The 22,466-nt window shown below is 46.1% G+C and overlaps 1 protein-coding gene across 1 annotated transcript in view; it reads left to right on the top strand.

Annotated features, from left to right (window-relative positions):
- LOC140362203 (ephrin type-A receptor 7) overlaps positions 1-22,466 on the top strand; it is a 306,144-nt gene that overhangs the window by 62,813 nt on the left and 220,865 nt on the right. Inside the window, exon 2 of the mRNA XM_072448279.1 lies at positions 19,412-19,476. Within this exon, the coding sequence (XP_072304380.1) occupies positions 19,412-19,476 (65 nt within the window). The remainder of the gene's footprint in view (positions 1-19,411; positions 19,477-22,466) is intronic.

The following is a 22,466-nucleotide window of genomic DNA, read 5'->3' as shown; positions in this document are numbered from 1 at the left end:
ATACATGTGTAAAGACAGCACACATGTGTAAAGACAGCACACACATCTGTAAAGACAGCACATACATGTGTAAAGACAGCACATACATGTGTAAAGACAGCACACACATGTGTAAAGACAGCACACACATGTGAAAAGACAGCAAACACATGGGTAAAGACAGCACACACATGTGTAAAGACAGCACATACATGTGTAAAGACAGCACACACATGTGTAAAGACAGCCCACACATGTGTAAAGACAGCACACACATGTGTAAAGACAGCACATACATGTGTAAAGACAGCACACATTTGTGTAAAGACAGCACACATGTGTAAAGACAGCACATACATGTGTAAAGACAGCACATACATGTGTAAAGACAGCACACACATGTGTAATGACAGCACACACATGTGTAAAGACAGCACACACATTTGTAAAGACAGCACACACATGTGTAAAGACAGCACACACATGTGTAAAGACAGCACATACATGTGTAAAGACAGCACATACATGTGTAAAGACAGCACATACATGTAAAGACAGCACACACATGTGTAAAGACAGCACACATGTGTAAAGACAGCACATACATGTGTAAAGACAGCACATACATGTGTAAAGACAGCACACATGTGTAAAGACAGCACATACATGTGTAAAGACAGCACATACATGTGTAAAGACAGCACACATGTGTAAAGACAGCACACACATGTGTAAAGACAGCACACATGTGTAAAGACAGCACACACATGTGTAAAGACAGCACACATGTGTAAAGACAGCACATACATGTGTAAAGACAGCACACACATGTTAAAGACAGCACACACATGTGTAAAGACAGCACATACATGTGTAAAGACAGCACATACATGTAAAGACAGCACACACATGTGTAAAGACAGCACACATGTGTAAAGACAGCACATACATGTGTAAAGACAGCACATACATGTGTAAAGACAGCACATACATGTGTAAAGACAGCACATACATGTAAAGACAGCACACACATGTGTAAAGACAGCACACATGTGTAAAGACAGCACATACATGTGTAAAGACAGCACACACATGTGTAAAGACAGCACACATGTGTAAAGACAGCACATACATGTGTAAAGACAGCACATACATGTGTAAAGACAGCACATACATGTGTAAAGACAGCACACATGTGTAAAGACAGCACACATGTGTAAAGACAGCACATACATGTGTAAAGACAGCACATACATGTGTAAAGACAGCACACACATGTGTAAAGACAGCACATACATGTGTAAAGACAGCACATTGAAGCATGAAGTCTGTCACTATGAACAGCTCCAGTCTGTGAGCTTCCCCTGTGGGCAGACATCTTTGTTTACTCCATTATCCCATTGGATTGTGGGAGATTTAATCAGATTTCCTGTCCTTTCACTGAAGCAGCCGGCTCATGCTACACACTAGTACTAGTACACACAAGTACTAGTACACACAGTCATACTCATCCATGATCTGTTTCTCCAAATGTTTGTGTAAAAGAGAGACACAAATATACAGCAAATCTGAAGTCGTGATGCAAGTGAAGGACTAAAGGAGGAAGTGAAGGACTAAAGGAGGAAGTGAAGGAGTGAAGGAGTGAAGAAGCGCCATGAGGGGGCGGAGCCTGGCACTGGACCCTGATGTCGAGGCTCGAATTCTGACTCCTCTGTGGTCTTCTCTCTAAAGTCCACGTTGTCTCATGTCCCTGTCTTCGTGTCGACGTCAGAGAACAGATTTCAGATGTTTCATGTCGAAAAGGCGACGTGGAAGAACATGACCTGGTGTTTCCTAAAGAGCTGTTCAAACGGAGGTAAATGGAGGACGGACTCAGCAGAAATGCGCTTATGTAACTCTGCCCTCGCTCCACAGACGCTGCTCGTCATGAATAAGACATGAAAGCACAGCTGAGGGGAGACATGAGGCGAATATGGCTCTAAAATGTATTGATACTGATACTGATTAAAACTAAAACTAGTAACGAAGTTAGAAACTCGAATTAACACCTTTTCATACTAAAAAAGTCATAAAAATAAGACAAACCTGTTTGAACGACAAACACTTGAGAAGCTCCCTCATCTCTCTCCTGTCCCCTGTCTCCTCTCTCCTCCCCCCTCCCTCCTCTCTCCTCTCTCCTCCCTCCTCTCTCCTCCCTCCTCTCTCCTCCCCCCTCTCCCCTCCCTCCTCTCTCCTCTCTCCTCCCTCCTCTCCTCTCTCCTCTCCTCTCTCCTCCCTCCTCTCTCCTCTCTCCTCTCTCCTCCCTCCTCTCCTCCCTCCTCCCTCCTCTCTCCTCTCTCCTCTCTCCTCTCTCCTCTCTCCTCCCTCCTCTCCTCTTCTCCCTCCTCTCTCCTCCCTCCTCCCTCCTCCCTCCTCTCTCCTCTCTCCTCTCTCCTCTCTCCCCTCCCCCTCTCTCACATAAATGGGGGAGACTCTGACTCCCTGTGTAAACGTTACATCCTGTGGCACTGAGCAGAGACAAATGCAGGGCACGTGTAAAGAGCCGGGTCATGTTTCCGTACAAACTACACCTCTATCATTTGTGCTTCATAAGACGTCACAAAAACAGACGTAACTCTAATATTAACAGCACAAACACAAACACGAGCACAGGCAGCATAAGCATCATAATCATCATCATCAGCAGCAGCAGCAGCAGCAGCAAGCAGCAATAATTTAACAGTCCCCACATGACCTGAATAATGTAGGCGTCCTAATGGCCTCTGCACAGACGACTGTGGGAGCTGCTGATTTAGTATATTTTCATTACAGCAAACACATTTTTTGATTTCACTAAACACGACTCTGGACTGAAGACGTCCTTGTTCAGGCCAAAGATACGTCCAGCTAGCTCCTCCCCTCTCTGCTGCGGTCCAGACGAACCCTGTCAGTCAGTCGAATACAGATTGACCGCACGACTAAAGAAGTAGGTCGACGTGATCTCTCGAGGCTTCATCTGGACCTCGAGACCTTTCCCCGGACGAACCCCTCGAACAGAGATACACCTGCTTTTCCAAGGTAGTCCCGAGTATTTAGCAAAGTGTTAGCTGCAAAAAACAACGACATGCTACTGCTACAGTGAAAGAAGTGGCCCGCGGTACCGTCTTATCGTTATATTCATGGATCTCCCAGAGTGAAGACACCTTTGAGACGTTTGCATAAATAAGACATTCCGTGACTGGACCAAAGAGCGAGTCGGGACAAATGTACAAAGTGTATAATTCATAGCTACAGAGAGAAGGGTTTTCCCGGTCTGTGCGCTTCATCTACATCCCGTGCGTCGCAGAAAGAAGATTCTAAAGACGTGTGTGGACCAGAGTACGAACACATGCAAATTAAAAAAAAAGGTTCACAAATGTCCCTAAAACGCTGCTAATTAAACAGAATTCTTCAAACCCGTACGAGGTGTTAAAGCGGCGCTGGATTCGACTCGGTTTCTTCTTCTCCCGCTCCATTATTAGCGCTGTAATGCTTTCGTGCCGAGCTGTTTGTTTTGCCGGGTCTTTATTTACTGAATATTGCAAAAGGCCTATTATTTCTCCAGAGCCTTCTTAATTAGCCTCGGGTCGTTCTGTTGGAATAAAAACATCGTTCAGGAGTTTATTCTTCCAAACAGCTCGCTCGCCGCTGGATTCTGAGCGGGCGATAAAGCGTCGGAGAGAGCGGATTATAACATCTGCACCGGTCCTGTATTATTATTTCTTATTATTATATCACACGTGTCTGGACGTGTCTTTAGGACTACGGCAGCCCGGGAGGTTCAAAACACACTGATCGCTCGGAGTAACGTGGTAAAAGAACGTTTAAAGCGTAACAAACGAGCAAAACTGGCTCTTTCCTTCTTAAAACGGCACAATCTGGAGTTGCGTTCGGCTTTTTTTGCGCGTCTTTTCTAGATTTGTGATGTCAAAGTTAAAGATTTGGAGGTGTTGAGTCCTTCAGTCATTAACAACAAACTGGTTCTAAACATTTCCTCCTCGAATCAACTTCATCACAACCAAATGATTAGATAAAATGCGTTGTGGCGAGCTAGCTTTTTTTCCGCGAGCTAGCTTTTTTCCCGCGAGCTAGCTTTTTTCCAGAGAGCTAGCTTTTTCCCCGCGAGCTAGCTTTTTTCCCGCCAGCTTGCTTTTTTCCTGTAAGCTAGCTTTTTTCCCCGCGAGCTAGCTTTTTTCCTGTGAGCTAGCTTTTTTTCCTGTAAGCTAGCTTTTTACCCGCAAGCTAGCTTTTTTCCAGAGAGCTAGCTTTTTTCCAGCAAGCTAGCTTTTTTCCAGAGAGGCAGCTTTTTGTCTGATTTTCCATCAGATCTTCATGATATTGTTGGATATAAAGCTTTTTGTGGCTGTAGCTCGTTTATCTTGGCGCTCGCCGTGGATTCGCCACTCGCTCTCGTCGTCTCGGAGCAGGTTCATGTTATCAATGCGCTCGTTCTTACATAACGCTTTTCTCCCGCATTCTGTCCTCGTCCGTTCCGTCTGGTCATCGCTGTCCAGGAGCTCTTTTTCCTTTGTGGTTGTGGCCAAAGTTCTCGAAAGCAGACTTTAGATTCAACCTTTTCCTCCGGTCAACATCTACATCGCAGAAAGAAACGTCAGAATAAAACTCTTCTTCTTGCCGTGATTTGAGTGGGTGATTCTGACAAACATGAATACTTTTAGGAGCATCTGAATAACAATAGTCAGACAACAGAAATGTGTTCAAATGAAATGAATGCATTTTCTTCCCGTCGTGAAGCACTTTGAATTGCCTTCTGTGCAAATTGTGCTCGACAAGTAAACTTTCCTCGTCCAAAACATGTGAAAAACTAATCACAAAAGTTCAGAAAGATCACCAACATCAGGCCTGGGGGCCAAACCAGGCCCTCCAAGCCATTTAAGCCGGCCCACCACCCATCATCCAAATATAAACAGAAACTAAATTCTGTTTAATTGTAGGTTAGTCCTGGTTCAGACCTGCTTTGGTCTTGTTAGTCCAGGTTCAGACCTGCTTTGGTCTTGTTAGTCCTGGTTCAGACCTGCTTTGGTCTGGTTAGTCCTGGTTCAGACCTGCTTTGGTCTTGTTAGTCCAGGTTCAGACCTGCTTTGGTCTTGTTAGTCCTGGTTCAGACCTGCTTTGGTCTGGTTAGTCCTGGTTCAGACCTGCTTTGGTCTTGTTAGTCCTGGTTCAGACCTGGTTTGGTCTTGTTAGTCCTGGTTCAGACCTGCTTTGGTCTTGTTAGTCCTGGTTCAGACCTGCTTTGGTCTTGTTAGTCCTTGTTCAGACCTGGTTTGGTCTGGTTAGTCCTGGTTCAGACCTGCTTTGGTCTTGTTAGTCCTGGTTCAGACCTGGTTTGGTCTTGGTTAGTCCTGGTTCAGACCTGCTTTGGTCTTGTTAGTCCTGGTTCAGACCTGCTTTGGTCTTGTTAGTCCTGGTTCCGACCTGCTTTGGTCTTGGTTAGTCCTGGTTCAGACCTGGTTTGGTCTTGTTAGTCCTGGTTCAGACCTGCTTTGGTCTTGTTAGTCCTGGTTCAGACCTGGTTTGGTCTTGTTAGTCCTGGTTCAGACCTGCTTTGGTCTGGTTAGTCCTGGTTCAGACCTGCTTTGGTCTTGTTAGTCCTGGTTCAGACCTGGTTTGGTCTGGTTAGTCCTGGTTCAGACCTGCTTTGGTCTTGTTAGTCCTGGTTCAGACCTGGTTTGGTCTTGGTTAGTCCTGGTTCAGACCTGCTTTGGTCTTGGTTAGTCCTGGTTCAGACCTGGTTTGGTCTTGTTAGTCCTGGTTCAGACCTGCTTTGGTCTTGTTAGTCCTGGTTCAGACCTGGTTTTGTCTGGTTAGTCCTGGTTCAGACCTGGTTTGGTCTTGTTAGTCCTGGTTCAGACCTGCTTTGGTCTGGTTAGTCCTGGTTCAGACCTGCTTTGGTCTTGTTAGTCCTGGTTCAGACCTGGTTTGGTCTGGTTAGTCCTGGTTCAGACCTGCTTTGGTCTTGTTAGTCCTGGTTCAGACCTGGTTTGGTCTTGGTTAGTCCTGGTTCAGACCTGCTTTGGTCTTGTTAGTCCTGGTTCAGACCTGCTTTGGTCTTGTTAGTCCTGGTTCAGACCTGCTTTGGTCTGGTTAGTCCTGGTTCAGACCTGCTTTGGTCTGGTTAGTCCTGGTTCAGACCTGCTTTGGTCTGGTTAGTCCTGGTTCAGACCTGCTTTAGTCTGGTTAGTCCTGGTTCAGACCTGCTTTGGTCTGGTTAGTCCTGGTTCAGACCTGCTTTGGTCTGGTTAGTCCTGGTTCAGACCTGCTTTGGTCTTGTTAGTCCTGGTTCAGACCTGCTCTGGTCTGGTTAGTCCTGGTTCAGACCTGCTTTGGTCTTGTTAGTCCTGGTTCAGACCTGCTTTGGTCTTGTTCGTCCTGGTTAGGGTTAGGGTTAGGGAGGCAGCGACGGCCCAGAGGCCTTGGTCCTACGGAAAATAAAACTGAATAACGTTTATTTTTATTTGATATATTTTTGAAAAAGTCTTGTACAATATAAAGAATCGTTTTGACTAGTGACTTCTAAAATAATCATTAGTTGCAGCAATAATTCTTTTTTTTTTTCTTTTATAAGCACAGAAACACAGAAAGAACACATCGTCCACACAATCTTTCAAAATCAGAACTCTTAATAAACACAATAAAACTGTCTTTTCTTCCTCGTCCGAGCTCCGTCTGCAGCTGCTCATTCACATTCACTGCAGCCGCTCTCTAAATGAAGCTCTGTCCACTCCTGCCACGCCTCTGTTTGCACTAGACTCTGCTCTATGTGGCGCAAATGTGGGGCAAATGTGGGGTAAATGTGGGGTAAATGTGGGGTAAATGTAGGGGTAAATGTGGGGACAAATGTGGGGTAAATGTAGGGGCAAATGTGGGGTAAATGTGGGGTAAATGTAGGGGTAAATGTGGGGACAAATGTGGGGTAAATGTAGGGGTAAATGTGGGGATAAATGTGGGGTAAATGTGGGGCAAATGTGGGGTAAATGTGGGGTAAATGTGGGGCAAATGTAGGTGTAAATGTGGGGTAAATGTGGGGCAAATGTAGGTGTAAATGTGGGGTAAATGTGGGGGTAAATGTGGGGTAAATGTGGAGTAAATGTGGGGTAAATGTGGGGGTAAATGTAGGGCAAATGTGGGGTAAATGTGGGGTAAATGTAGGGGTAAATGTGGGGATAAATGTAGGGGTAAATGTGGGGACAAATGTGGGGTAAATGTAGGGGTAAATGTGGGGATAAATGTGGGGTAAATGTGGGGTAACTGTGGGGTAGATATGGGGTTAATGTTGGGTAAATGTGGGGTAAATGCTGGGTAACTGTGGGGGTAAATGTGGGGTAAATGTAGAGTAAATGTGGGGTAAATGTGGGGGTAAATGTGGGGCAAATGTGGGGTAAATGTGGGGTAAAGGTGGGGTAAATGTGGGGTAACTGTAGGGTAAATGTGGGGTAGATGTGGGGTTAATGTTGGGTAAATGTGGGGTAAATGCTGGGTAACTGTGGGGGTAAATGTGGGGTAAATGTGGAGTAAATGTCGGGTAAATGTGGGGGTAAATGTGGGGTAAATGTGGAGTAAATGTGGGGTAAATGTGGGGGTAAATGTGGGGTAAATGTGGGGGTAAATGTGGAGTAAATATGGGGGTAACTGTGGGGTAACTGTGGGGTAACTGTGGGGTAAATGTGGGGTAACTGTGGGGTAAATGTGGGGTAAATGGGACTGTCGTGGTTAAATGAAGGTTAACTAAAATATAATATAGTAAATGCTATAAACTATTATAGTAAGTACAAACAAGTAGCGTTTATTAGATAAAAGAACCACATGTATTCTGAGATAAACATTGAACATGAGCTCCACTTTGTTTGTTTTAACTACAACGATTCTTCAGTCAGAGGCAGAATGCGCCTCTCGCTTGGGTTTAAATCCAGGTCATTTAACCCTCTGTTGCCCAGCACCAGTGAGGGCAGGTTACAGCGGGTTCCTTTAAGCCTGGCTCGAGAAAGACGCCATCGATCACCCAGACACTCTCATTAAAGAGTGTGAGGTGTCGCTCCCAAAAGCACAACGTCAACAGTGAGAGTCCATGCGCCGAGGTTTGAGTCGCACGATATGTCGCAATCAACTCCAAAAATACAATGATCAAATCGCAAAGAAATACTGACATTCTTTCCATCATTTTGTTCCTCTGTAAAGAACAAAATCAGTCTTTTTTCCTCCACAAACATACGTGTTCCTTTAGTTCAGACGTCTGCAGACACGTTCTGGAGGAGTTCATCGGTTCATACATCGTCCCTGTTCGGAGTTTGCGCTTCTAATTGTTCTGTTTGCTTTACAGTTTTACCAGATGTTTACGTTCTTCTGAGGTTTTATTTTGCACGACTTCGCAGCGGTTCTGTTTACCCGGTCCGCAGGAGGTAGATTGCACCTCCGGCAAAGCGAGGGAAAAAAGAAAATCCAGTTCTCCTTCAAATAATCGTTGGTGGAAACCAAACGTGGGGCCGAATGACAAGCCGGCGTGTGAAATGCTGCGGTTCCTAAACATTTATGGCATTTTACGGCGCGTCCGTCTGTCTTTTAAAGCCCGCTTGCGCTTTTATGTGTCCGTCCTCTTCATCCGTCTCCTCCAGCCCCGGATTACAGTCCGACCAGGTTCTTTATGTCCCCGGTCGTGTCTTCTACGAGCAGAGCGGCATTGTGGGAAACGGCCGTATCGTTTTTCAAATAAAGCGCTCAGATTTAGAGCCCGAAGCCCCGACGCTGCCGCGGTGCCTCTGAGCGAGGAGAGGGCAGTGCGGGCGTTTAGTCTGAGCCAGCGTCGCCGTCTGGCTTTCATTGTGGACCAGAAGCAGGTTGTACTTTGTACTTTTGACTTCCTGACTACTTTTGACTTCCTGACTACTTTTACTACAGTGATATATTTGACCTTGTGCTCGTTTTAACCTTCAAATTACACCGACTTTGAAGTGTAAACAAGACGTTTGGACAGTTATTTGAGCTGTAGTTTCTCCAAATTCTTGAAAAATTGCATTAACACCACTTGAGCACCATATTTTCCGGACTATAAGTTAAACCTTTTTTCATAGTTTTGGGTGCGACTTATACTCCAGAGCGACTTATATGTGATACTATTAATTATTTTCACCCTGGCAACCACAAGAGGGCGCTCTAGGCTCTAAGCGACGCAGAAGAAGAATCAGCACTTCCTCTTCCTCTGGAGTTTGTGGAGTTGTTTAGAAGTGACACAGAGGAAGAAGAATTCAGTGGATTTAGTGATTTGGGGTAAAACTGATGCTTTGCTAAACTTGTTAGCATGTTTTTTATGCTATAGTTATCTGAAGAACTGTTCATATGTTACGTTAACATACCAGACACTTACCACAGTTCTGTCTGTGCCTCATGTAGCTGAAGGTGTTAGCCTTAGCATACGTCATGTAGCTGAAGGTGTTAGCGTTAGCATACGTACACCTATTCACCACGTTCTCTAATCTGTTATTATTCTAAACTGCATTTCAAGATGAAATATCTGTTCTTGGTCCTGGATTTGATCAAGGAAATTTCCCCAAAAAATGTGACTTATACTCCAGTGCGACTTATATGTGTTTTTTTCTTCTCTATTGTGCATTTTTTGGCTGCGACTTATACTCCGGAAAATATGGTAATGGTATTTGGACATAACAGTGCGATTTGTGGCTAAAGTCTATATTTAATCAAGTCCATATCGTCCATTGGAATCATAAGAAAACAGGTAGAACTTTTTAACAAAATGGACCAACCACAATTTCGGTGGCAATTATCATGTGAGTTCAGTCAATTTTCAGGAAACAAGATAAAAAGAGAGTCGTTTTCCAAATATGTGCGGGATCCACTTGTGAAGCTGTCGGTGGCGGACGTTTGACTCCCTCGGGCTTCTGTACTTTGTTTTTCTGAGATAAATTTGGCCTGAATTGGTTTGTTATTTTAAAAAGTAACTGCCTTTATTCTGTGAGCAAATAAATGCTTAAGCAAAGATAAATATATAAAGTAGTTGCAGTAGTTAAAAGTAAAATCCCTCTGAAGTAGAAAGGTTTTTGTGCCACTTTTGTTTCCTCTTCTGGAGCGTGGTTTTGAAGCGCAGCAGATGCAGATCACACCTTTACGTTTTGTTCTTTGTCAAACGCTGTGGTGATGCAAGACGCTGTAATAATAGAAAAACTGCTAAGCTCCGCCTCTTCATAGTGTCATTTTCACAGTAACATGCCGTGGACTGTCACTTACGTTTTCACATTTGAAGAACGCTTACTGAGCATCTGTGACTCTGAGACTGACGTTTTCATGTTGGGGGAAGATGAGCAGCCGAGCCTTACTATTACACAACTATTACACGACTAGTACACGACTATTACACGACTATAACACGTCTGTTACACGTCTATTACACGACTATTACTATTACATTACTATTACACTACTATTACGCGACTAGTACACGACTATTACATGACTATTACGCGACTGTTACACATACTATTACACTACCATTACACAACTATTACAATATGATTACATGACTATCACACTACTTTTGCATTCCTATTACATTACTATTACACTACTACTACACTACTACTACCCCTACTAATACACTATTACCAGTACTACGACACTACTATTACACTATTACCACTACTATTACTACTATCACCACTACTAATACACTATTATTACCAGTACTATTACACTACTATTAAACAACTATTACATGACTATTACATATGCTAACACTAAACGCTACATTCCGGTTGGTTCTTAAGTTGGACTCTCATATTCTCTGCAGTGATGAAGTCGGCCCCTGAAGACCCTCTCTGTCTGAGGCTTATTCCAGGCTCGGTGCTCCGTTCTGGGCTTGAGCGGCTCCGGCTCGGCCCCTGTGGATGAAGCACCATGGACAGTTCACTGGACTCATATTACCAGAACTAATCCCTTTGTAAGAATATCCAGAAAATAGAATGAGCTGTGGCGAAACGGAGACCAGGGAGTTTGAGGATGTTAATGTCCGTTTAGTCTTGTGGGGTCTTTTTAGAGGATTATGTCCGGCATTATTGAGTCTTTTAAACCTTCTGCGGGACATATTTGTATTTAACATGTTATAATGAGTTCAATACAGGGGTAGACCTGGTTTAGTCCTTGATTAGAGCTGGTTTAGTCCTGGTTTAGTCCTTGGTTAGACCTGGTTTAGTCCTGGTTTAGTCCTTGGTTAGACCTGTTTTAGTCCGTGGTTAGACCTGGTTTAGTCCTGGTTTAGTTCTTGGTTAGACCTGGTTTAGTCCTTGGTTAGACCTGGTTTAGTCTGTGGTTAGATCTGGTTTAGTCCTGGTTTAGTCCTTGGTTAGAGCTGGTTTAGACCTGGTTTAGTCTGTGGTTAGATCTGGTTTAGTCCTGGTTTAGTCCTTGGTTAGAGCTGGTTTAGACCTGGTTTAGTCCGTGGTTAGACCTGGTTTAGTCCTGGTTTAGTCCTTGGTTGGACCTGGTTTAGTCCGTGGTTAGACCTGGTTTAGTCCTGGTTTAGTCCTTGGTTGGACCTGGTTTAGTCCGTGGTTAGAGCTGGTTTAGTCCTTGGTTAGAGCTGGTTTAGTCCTTGGTTAGTGCTGGTTTAGTCCTTGTTTGGGAGTGATTGGACTAACAGCGCTAACGTCCCGGTCGTCTCTCCTCTGCTTCATCCTCATCTCAGAACGTAAACACAGGACTAATGTGGCTCGGGGCAGTACCTTCAGATTGAAAGTGACTTCTGGATTGGACTCAACAACGGAACAAAAACGGCTTTTTATCGTGAACATTTGTGACGAGAAGGAAACTTTATGTGACGCATGGATTCTTGAGCTTCTGCCGCCGTTTCCTCTCGTTCCTTCCACCGTCGAATAACGAAGCATTTATAGTTTATACCGTGTCTTTATCAGAAGTGTTTTGCCGCGGAGTCGATTTATAAACGCGCGTTGGAAAGAGACGAGACGTAAATATGTTTTTATGGAGCAATCGTGACTTTTAGCGCTCTTGTTTACGGCTCTGGAGCCCGGCCTGGAGCCACATGTCATGAGTCCAGAGCTGAACCAGGGCTAAACCAGGGCTAAACCAGGTCTAAACCAGGGCTAAACCAGGGCTAAACCAGGGCTAAACCAGGACTGAACCAGGTCTGAACCAGGTCTAAACCAGGTCTAAACCAGGTCTACACCAGGGCTAAACCAGGGCTAAACCAGGGCTAAAACAGGGCTAAACCAGGTCTACACCAGGGCTAAAACAGGGCTAAACCAGGGCTAAACTAGGTCTACACCAGGGCTAAACCAGGTCTAAACCAAGACTAAACCAGGTCTGCACCAGGTCTAAACCAGGGCTAAACCAGGGCTAAACCAGGTCTAAACCAGGGCTAAACCAGGGCTAAACCAGGACTGAACCAGGTCTGAACCAGGTCTAAACCAGGTCTAAACCAGGTCTACACCAGGGCTAAACCAGGGCTAAACCAGGGCTAAAACAGGGCTAAACCAGGTCTACACCAGGGCTAAAACAGGGCTAAACCAGGGCTAAACTAGGTCTACACCAGGGCTAAACCAGGGCTAAACCAGGTCTAAACCAAGACTAAACCAGGTCTGCACCAGGTCTAAACCAGGGCTAAACCAGGGCTAAACCAGGTCCAAACCAGGTCTAAACCAGGGCTAAACCAGGGCTAAACCAGGACTAAACCAGGACTAAACCAGGGCTAAACCAGGGCTAAAACAGGGCTAAACCAGGTCTACACCAGGGCTAAACCAGGGCTAAACCAGGTCTAAACCAAGACTAAACCAGGTCTGCACCAGGTCTAAACCAGGGCTAAACCAGGTCTAAACCAGGGCTAAACCAGGGCTAAACCAGGTCCAAACCAGGTCTAAACCAGGGCTAAACCAGGGCTAAACCAGGACTAAACCAGGACTAAACCAGGGTTAAACCAGGGCTAAAACAGGGCTAAAACAGGTCTACACCAGGTCTAAACCAGGACTAAACCAGGGCTAAACCAGGACTAAACCAGTGCTAAACCAGGGCTAAAACAGGGCTAAAACAGGTCCACACCAGGTCTAAACCAGGACTAAACCAGGGCTAAACCAGGGCTAAAACAGGGCTAAAACAGGTCTACACCAGGTCTAAACCAGGGCTAAACCAGGGCTAAACCAGGACTAAACCAGGGCTAAACCAGGGCTAAAACAGGGCTAAAACAGGTCTACACCAGGTCTAAACCAGGGCTAAACCAAGGCTAAACCAGGGCTAAACCAGGGCTAAACTAGGGCTAAACCAGGTCTACACCAGGTCTAAACCAGGTCTAAACCAGGATTAAACCAGGTCTAAACCAGGTCTAAACCAGGACTAAACCAGGTCTAAACCAGGACTAAACCAGGATTAAACCAGGTCTAAACCAGGTCTAAACCAGGACTATACCAGGTCTAAACCAGGTCTAAACCAGGACTAAACCAGGGCTAAACCAGGTCCAAACCAGGTCTAAACCAGGGCTAAACCAGGGCTAAACCAGGACTAAAACAGGACTAAACCAGGGCTAAACCAGGGCTAAAACAGGGCTAAACCAGGTCTACACCAGGGCTAAACCAGGGCTAAACCAGGTCTAAACCAAGACTAAACCAGGTCTGCACCAGGGCTAAACCAGGTCCAAACCAGGTCTAAACCAGGGCTAAACCAGGGCTAAAACAGGACTAAACCAGGACTAAACCAGGGTTAAACCAGGGCTAAAACAGGGCTAAAACAGGTCTACACCAGGTCTAAACCAGGACTAAACCAGGGCTAAACCAGGACTAAACCAGTGCTAAACCAGGGCTAAAACACGGCTAAAACAGGTCCACACCAGGTCTAAACCAGGACTAAACCAGGGCTAAACCAGGGCTAAAACAGGGCTAAAACAGGTCTACACCAGGTCTAAACCAGGGCTAAACCAGGGCTAAACCAGGACTAAACCAGGGCTAAACCAGGGCTAAAACAGGTCTACACCAGGTCTAAACCAGGGCTAAACCAAGGCTAAACCAGGGCTAAACCAGGGCTAAACTAGGGCTAAACCAGGTCTACACCAGGTCTAAACCAGGTCTAAACCAGGATTAAACCAGGTCTAAACCAGGTCTAAACCAGGACTAAACCAGGTCTAAACCAGGTCTAAACCAGGACTAAACCAGGTCTAAACCAGGTCTAAACCAGGATTAAACCAGGTCTAAACCAGGTCTAAACCAGGACTATACCAGGTCTAAACCAGGTCTAAACCAGGACTAAACCAGGTCTAAACCAGGTCCAAACCAGGTCTAAACTAGGTCTAAACCAGGTCCAAGCCAGGTCTAAACTCCACACTGGGCTTGAACTCCACTGGTCCACTTTTTTGGGGGTTTACGCCTCCAAGTGCCCTGAGCATGTGTCTGTGGGACGCTGATAACACACAAGAAGAACCTACAGGGAGAAGAAGAGGGAGAAGAAGAAAAGACAAGGAGGAGAGGAGGGAGAAGAAGAGGAAGAGGAGGGAGAGGAGGGAGAGGAGGGAGAGGAGTGGAAAAACATAATTACAGGAACACAAGGAGGGACATGAGAGCAAAGTCGTTGCCAAGAAGTAAATTATAAATGAAGCGACTGTAAACTGAGCGACTGTGGAGCCGTTTTGAAGATGTGCAACATCTGAATATCGAGTGTTTCTTCTAATGTGACACACGACGCTCACTACGAACCACAAAAGTCAGCGTTTAGGTGATATTTCTGAACATTAGACAGAATTAAACCTCAGCTCACATGTTTAACAACAGGTTTGGATTTCTGTTATAAAAATGTCATTCTAGAACCTGAAACCCACTGGTGAAGAACCATGACCTGAGCAGATCTTTAGAGGATTGTGCTCAGGAGCAGATCGTGCTCAGGAGCAGATCGTGCTCAGGAGCAGATCGTGCTCAGGAGCAGATCGTGCTCAGGAGCAGATCTTTAGAGGATCGTGCTCAGGAGCAGATTGTGCTCAGGAGCAGATCGTGCTCAGGAGCAGATCGTGCTCAGGAGCAGATCGTGCTCAGGAGCAGATCGTGCTCAGGAGCAGATCTTTAGAGGATCGTGCTCAGGAGCAGATCGTGCTCAGGAGCAGATTGTGCTCAGGAGAAGATCGCGCTCAGGAGCAGATCGCGCTCAGGAGCAGATCGTGCTCAGGAGAAGATCGCGCTCAGGAGCAGATCGCGCTCAGGAGCAGATCGCGCTCAGGAGCAGATCGTGCTCAGGAGAAGATCGTGCTCAGGAGAAGATCGTGCTCAGGAGCAGATCTTTAGAGGATCGTGCTCAGGAGCAGATCGTGCTCAGGAGAAGATCGCGCTCAGGAGCAGATCGTGCTCAGGAGCAGATCGCGCTCAGGAGAAGATCGTGCTCAGGAGCAGATCGTGCTCAGGAGCAGATCGTGCTCAGGAGCAGATCTTTAGAGGATCGTGCTCAGGAGCAGATCGTGCTCAGGAGCAGATCGTGCTCAGGAGAAGATCGCGCTCAGGAGCAGATCGCGCTCAGGAGCAGATCGTGCTCAGGAGCAGATCGTGCTCAGGAGCAGATCTTTAGAGGATCGTGCTCAGGAGCAGATCGTGCTCAGGAGCAGATCGTGCTCAGGAGAAGATCGCGCTCAGGAGCAGATCGCGCTCAGGAGCAGATCGCGCTCAGGAGCAGATCGTGCTCAGGAGAAGATCGTGCTCAGGAGCAGATCGCGCTCAGGAGCAGATCGCGCTCAGGAGCAGATCGCACAAAGGAGCAGATCTTTAGAGGATCGTGCTCCGTAGCAGATCGTGCTCAGGAGCAGATCGTGCTCAGGAGCAGATCGTGCTCAGGAGCAGATTGTGCTCAGGAGAAGATTGTGCTCAGGAGCAGATTGTGCTCAGGAGAAGATTGTGCTCAGGAGCAGATCGTGCTCAGGAGCAGATCGTGCTCAGGAGCAGATCGTGCTCAGGAGCAGATCGCGCTCAGGAGCAGATCGCGCTCAGGAGCAGATCGTGCTCAGGAGCAGATCGCGCTCAGGAGCAGATCGTGCTCAGGAGAAGATTGTGCTCAGGAGCAGATCGCGCTCAGGAGCAGATCGCGCTCAGGAGCATATCGCGCTCAGGAGCAGATCGTGCTCAGGAGCAGATCGCGCTCAGGAGCAGATCGTGCTCAGGAGAAGATCGTGCTCAGGAGAAGATCGGGCTCAGGAGCAGATCGCGCTCAGGAGAAGATCGCGCTCAGGAGCAGATCGCGCTCAGGAGCAGATCGCGCTCAGGAGAAGATCGTGCTCAGGAGCAGATCGTGCTCAGGAGCAGATCGTGCTCAGGAGCAGATCTTTAGAGGATCGTGCTCAGGAGCAGATCGTGCTCAGGAGCAGATCGTGCTCAGGAGCAGATTGTGCTCAGGAGAAGATCGCGCTCAGGAGCAGATCGCGCTCAGGAGCAGATCGTGCTCAGGAGAAGATCGCGCTCAGGAGCAGATCGCGCTCAGGAGCAGATCGCGCTCAGGAGCAGATCGTGCTCAGGAGAAGATCGTGCTCAGGAGCAGATCTTTAGAGGATCGTGCTCAGGAGCAGATCGTGCTCAGGAGAAGATCGCGCTCAGGAGCAGATCGTGCTCAGGAGCAGATCGCGCTCAGGAGAAGATCGTGCTCAGGAGCAGATCGTGCTCAGGAGCAGATCGTGTCAGGAGCAGATCTTTAGAGGATCGTGCTCAGGAGCAGATCGTGCTCAGGAGCAGATCGTGCTCAGGAGAAGATCGCGCTCAGGAGCAGATCGCGCTCAGGAGCAGATCGCGCTCAGGAGCAGATCGTGCTCAGGAGAAGATCGTGCTCAGGAGCAGATCGCGCTCAGGAGCAGATCGCGCTCAGGAGCAGATCGCACAAAGGAGCAGATCTTTAGAGGATCGTGCTCCGTAGCAGATCGTGCTCAGGAGCAGATCGTGCTCAGGAGCAGATCGTGCTCAGGAGCAGATTGTGCTCAGGAGAAGATTGTGCTCAGGAGCAGATTGTGCTCAGGAGAAGATTGTGCTCAGGAGCAGATCGTGCTCAGGAGCAGATCGTGCTCAGGAGCAGATCGCGCTCAGGAGCAGATCGCGCTCAGGAGCAGATCGTGCTCAGGAGCAGATCGCGCTCAGGAGCAGATCGTGCTCAGGAGAAGATTGTGCTCAGGAGCAGATCGCGCTCAGGAGCAGATCGCGCTCAGGAGCATATCGCGCTCAGGAGAAGATCGCGCTCAGGAGCAGATCGCGCTCAGGAGCAGATTGTGCTCAGGAGAAGATTGTGCTCAGGAGCAGATCGTGCTCAGGAGCAGATTGTGCTCAGGAGAAGATTGTGCTCAGGAGCAGATCGCGCTCAGGAGCATATCGCGCTCAGGAGCAGATCGTGCTCAGGAGCAGATCGCGCTCAGGAGCAGATCGTGCTCAGGAGCAGATCGTGCTCAGGAGAAGATTGTGCTCAGGAGCAGATCGTGCTCAGCAGCAGATCGTGCTCAGGAGCAGATCGCGCTCAGGAGCAGATCGCGCTCAGGAGCCACATAAAGGAGCAGAACGTCTCTAATGGGAGATAATTCAGGTAACGACACAAAAGCCTTTTCTCTTTTCACTGTAAAAATCAGCCGTCGTTACAGATAATTGGCCATTAGAGCACAATGTTTCCGTCCTTTCAACCAGACGTTATTAAAGACACATTATGGAATATTTGCCTAAAGCACAAAGAGCTCCGAGTCCACAGTTCAACAAAAAAGAGCCGTGACACAATAAAGACTGTGATACTGAGAGGAAAATACAAGCTTTTATAATCAGTAGAACATGTGAGGACGACACTGTGTCACTTTTCTCTGTTTTAATACTCAGATGAAAGCAAAATGCCTCCAGAAAAGTACCACAGTGTCACTTTAACATGATCTAAACCAGAACTAAAACCCAAGACTAAAGTAAAACTGAACAAATGCTCAAACCAGAACTACAAGTCTGCCCCATAAACCATGTCTCATCCTTTTGACCTATTTACCAATAAATGTAGAAAATACAAAAGAGATTATATATTTTCTTATTTTTGTCGTAATCTCCTGAGTCGAGTTGTGGGTCAGTTTGTTCCTGCGATTCTTTGTGCTCAGGATGTTCTTTGTGAAAGTTTGGTACAAAAACATTCAGCATCTCTATTATCAAAGGAGCCCAAAAGTACTTGTGATTCCTTTTATGAACCCGTAACTGCACCGGGCTATTAACAGAGCTGTCCGTGGTCCTGAAGCGGAGACTTGGACTGGCTTTTTGAAGAATTTCTTTTCTATGTTTCACAATATCATACTGTTTTTTACTCTGGTCTAGTCTCTGGTCTGGACTCTGGTCTGGTCTGGTCTAGTCTCTGGTCTAGAATCTGGTCTGGTCTGGTCTGGTCTGGTCTCTGGTCTGGTCTCTGGTCTGGACTCTGGTCTGGTCTCTGGTCTGGACTCTGGTCTGGTCTCTGGTCTGGACTCTGGTCTGGACTCTGGTCTGGTCTGGTCTAGTCTCTGGTCTAGAATCTGGTCTGGTCTGGTCTGGTCTGGTCTGGTCTCTGGTCTGGTCTCTGGTCTGGACTCTGGTCTAGTCTCTGGTCTGGACTCTGGTCTGGTCTCTGGTCTGGTCTAGTCTCTGGTCTAGAATCTGGTCTGGTCTGGTCTGGTCTGGTCTCTGGTCTGGTCTCTGGTCTAGAATCTGGTCTGGTCTCTGGTCTGGACTCTGGTCTGGACTCTGGTCTGGTCTCTGGTCTGGACTCTGGTCTGGACTCTGGTCTGGTCTGGTCTAGTCTCTGGTCTAGAATCTGGTCTGGTCTGGTCTCTGGTCTGGTCTCTGGTTTAGACTCTGGTCTGGTCTCTGGTCTGGACTCTGGTCTGGTCTCTGGTCTAGTCTCTGGTCTGATCTCTGGTCTGGTCTAGACTCTGGTCTAGTCTCTGATCTCTGGGCTTGTCTATATTTAGTTGTCGGTTTGTGGTCCTTACTCCATATACAGGAGCTGTCCATGGTGCTGAAACAGAAACTCTACAAACTCTCTATTTTCCACCAACAAAACTCACAATAAAGTCACGTTTGTCTCTAAAGTCTTCCCTCCTCTCTTCTCCCGCATGAATCGCTTCTAAACTTGTGAAGTTCGGCGGCTGCTTTCCTCTGAGAGCTTACGTCCGGCGCGCTCCTTTGCAGATAGGATTAATGGACTTATCAAAGAACAGTTTAGCGCTCGCTGCGTTTTGACAAGCCTCCTCTGCGCTAATAGCTCTGTTTCATTATCCCAAATCCACAGCGCGACGCCGCGGCCTCTCTCATTCCCGACGAGCCTCTCTTTATCTTGTCATGTCGCGGGTGAAGTCGGAGCTGTTGACAAACTCATTAAGTCGAGCGAGATAAGGCAGCATACGAGGTGCTCTCTAACCCCGCGCTCGTCTCTGTTTCAGTGGTGCTGCTGAATTCGAAGGAAACGCAGGCGGAGCTGGGCTGGACCTCCTTCCCCCCGAACGGAGTAAGTCTGTTTACCTACATTATATACGCCCCGAGCTGTTTGGTTATTGTGTGTTTTATGTCGTATTATGTTGCCCACGACCACTCCAGACAGTTTATTGTCATGTAACGTTCTCACAGCCCGATTTGTGTAAGTGGGAGTCAATTGGGTCATAACTTTAAGGCTTGATTGCTGTTTTTTATGACCTTAATGAAAAAAAAAACGTGAAAAACAAAACATTTTAAAGGGTCATAGTTATTCTCACACGGTGGTCCCATTTTGACCCCAAGAGCTGCTTTTACTGCATATCTGCAAATGTAGTGTGCCAGTCAACGGTTCGGGCATTTTCGTCTTGATGTTTTCCACTTTCTACACCGTTAACATCCTGAAAACATCAAATATATGAAGCCAGATGTGTGGAATTACGTAGCAAAAAAAACATTTAAACTCATGATTTTATATGTATATTTTGGATTCAGGGGCCTCAAAGTAGTAGTCACAATTCTGTCGTGTTGACTCGAGCCTCGTCAGGGTTCAGAAGTGGCATAACGAGCTATTTCGAAGAACATGAACGTTTAACGATGTTTCGCACGTTTGTTGACCGCACGATTCTGTAGATTTGATGCCTTAAGTGGGACTAAATAACCGAAAGAGCGTCCAGACGTTTAAACGCCAGCGCCACTTTAAAGGCCGAGGGTTTATGTCAGTTTTAACAATGAAGAAAGATAGACGGATTGAAAGATCTGCCGGTTACTTAGCGAGATGAAAATATGTAGATTATCGCTGCGGTGAAGAGATTTGACGTTTTTATTGCAGTTTGACAGTAAATATATTTGTGGAGGTTCGAGTTTTACACAAAAAGTGAACAAATTGGGAAAAGAACAGCAAAAAAAAGTGCCAAAAGTGCTGAATTATCAAGTGTCGAGTGACGTTTATCTGCACGATTACGGCGCTATTACCGACTTATTCTCGCACAAACGCGTTCTCTTCCCACCTCGAAAAACCAGCAGCCAACACTTATAATTAAACCAAAGCTGTTTTTCCTCTGCGCGACGTTGTCAATCACGGCCTACCTTTCCTGCAATAATAATAATACGTTACCGTCTCACCGGTTTATAAGGCAAGGAAGCATTTCAAAGTAGCGTCAGAAAGTGAAAGCATAACGGCTAAACTGACTCTCTCTCTCTCTCTAAAGTATAAATGAAAATACTGGTAAGGAAGAATGAGGTTTTCTCCGTGCTGTTGTTGTTGTTGCCGTCGATGACCGGAGAGAGCAGAAGGAGGAGGCGTTCGTCATTCTCCCTCTGACGTTATTAAGAACAATGAGAAACTGCTGTGTTTTCCCGGCTCCGTCTCAGCCACATTCATCAACACGTGTCGTCGCGTTCGGGGCTCGTATTTCATCTCGAAGTCCGCCGCCCGTCGCGCAAAAAAGGTCTTTGCGCTTCGCGTTTTGTGATGCGCCAAAGTCGAGTGTCTCTTTTTGTGAGCGTGAGCCTCTGTGGCGAGTGGCGGTTTGTAAAATACCTTCAGAATAAGAGCGTTAGCCTCTATGGCGAGTGGCGGTTTGTAAAATACCTTCAGAATAAGAGCGTTAGCCTCTATGGCGAGTGGCGGTATGTAATTTTCCTTCAGAATAAGAGCGTTAGCCTCTATGGCGAGTGGCGGTATGTAATTTACCTTCAGAATAAGAGCGTTAGCCTCTTTGGCGAGTGGCGGTTTGTAAAATACCTTCAGAATAAGAGCGTTAGCCTCTATGGCGAGTGGCGGTTTGTAATTTACCTTCAGAATAAGAGCGTTAGCCTCTATGGCGAGTGGCGGTTTGTAATTTACCTTCAGAATAAGAGCGTTAGCCTTTTTAACAAGATAATTTTTTTCTGACGTTTTTGTTGTTTTTGATTTGTTTTTCACTTATTTACATGGAAGTAGCTGCTAATTTGCACATGAAAGTCGTTAATTCAATGTTAATTTGGATGTTTTTGGTACTTCATGTATTATTCTGCTTATTTTTCTACTAATTAGAACATTTTCCTCTTAATAAACGTTATATTACTGACTTTTTCGAACATAAATCAGGATGAATTGGCTTTTATATAGATGTGTCGTTTCTTACTTATTAACGTTTATTCAAACAGAAAAATGTCCCAATATTAGTAATAATGAAGAATATTAAAGTAGGAAAGTGTTGGTAAATGTGACAAACCCAAAATGTGACGCGGATCAGAAAAGCGGTTCGTAATCTTCAACATTACGGATCCAAAAAGGTAAAATTATTCATATTTTCTCCACAAGTGGTCGGCCGGAAATTTCAGATTTCATTTGATTTGGTCTTTTTACAGGAACAAAACAAACTGGCTTTTAGCATCAATTTCCTGAAGATAAACTCTTGAAAACCTTTCAATCCGCTGCATTTGATACAAAATAATCACATTTCTTCCTCCACAAAGCTCAGTCTCTCTGCGAATCGCCCTAAAATCCTGGTATAGTCGTGAACATTGTAATAAACGGCGTTCTCGCTGCCGCGCTCGTGGAGAGAATCGCTGACAAAGATTGTTAAAACAAACACAGTGTCACTTCGTTAAGTCCGGGATATTGATAGCATCTAATTAATCTCCAGCTTGATGATGAACGGCGTCAGACGCGGCGACACGTTCTGACTCATTATCGCCTAAATGCCACTCGCCGTGACTCCGGGCCGCTCGTCCCACGCTCGATAACGACATGTTCTGTAGTAATTTGTAATGAATGTCGCAGTTTATGGAGAACATGGCAGAAAATTGCATAAGCTCTGACAACAAATACATTTAGTTTACACCAGTTTGTATTCATGCAGCTCCAATTCCTAGTGTGATTTCATCGTGAGGGCGGAAACAGGAAGTGAAATTATAAACCTTAAAAAATGACATTTTCATAATTTCTAGCAAAATACCAAATATATTTATCTTAAAGGAATAATAGAGGTTTTTTCGCCGTTTTGAGAACTCAAAGCGAGTGTTCCTTTTTAAAAAGTG

The sequence above is a fragment of the Eucyclogobius newberryi genome, unplaced genomic scaffold, assembly GCF_026437365.1.
Source record: "Eucyclogobius newberryi isolate DKJ021-1_F unplaced genomic scaffold, fEucNew1.0.hap1 SCAF_16, whole genome shotgun sequence".
Lineage (NCBI taxonomy): Eukaryota > Metazoa > Chordata > Actinopteri > Gobiiformes > Gobiidae > Eucyclogobius > Eucyclogobius newberryi.
The sequence above is the reverse complement of the archived record's forward strand: the minus strand, read 5'-3'. Positions and strand labels throughout refer to the sequence as shown.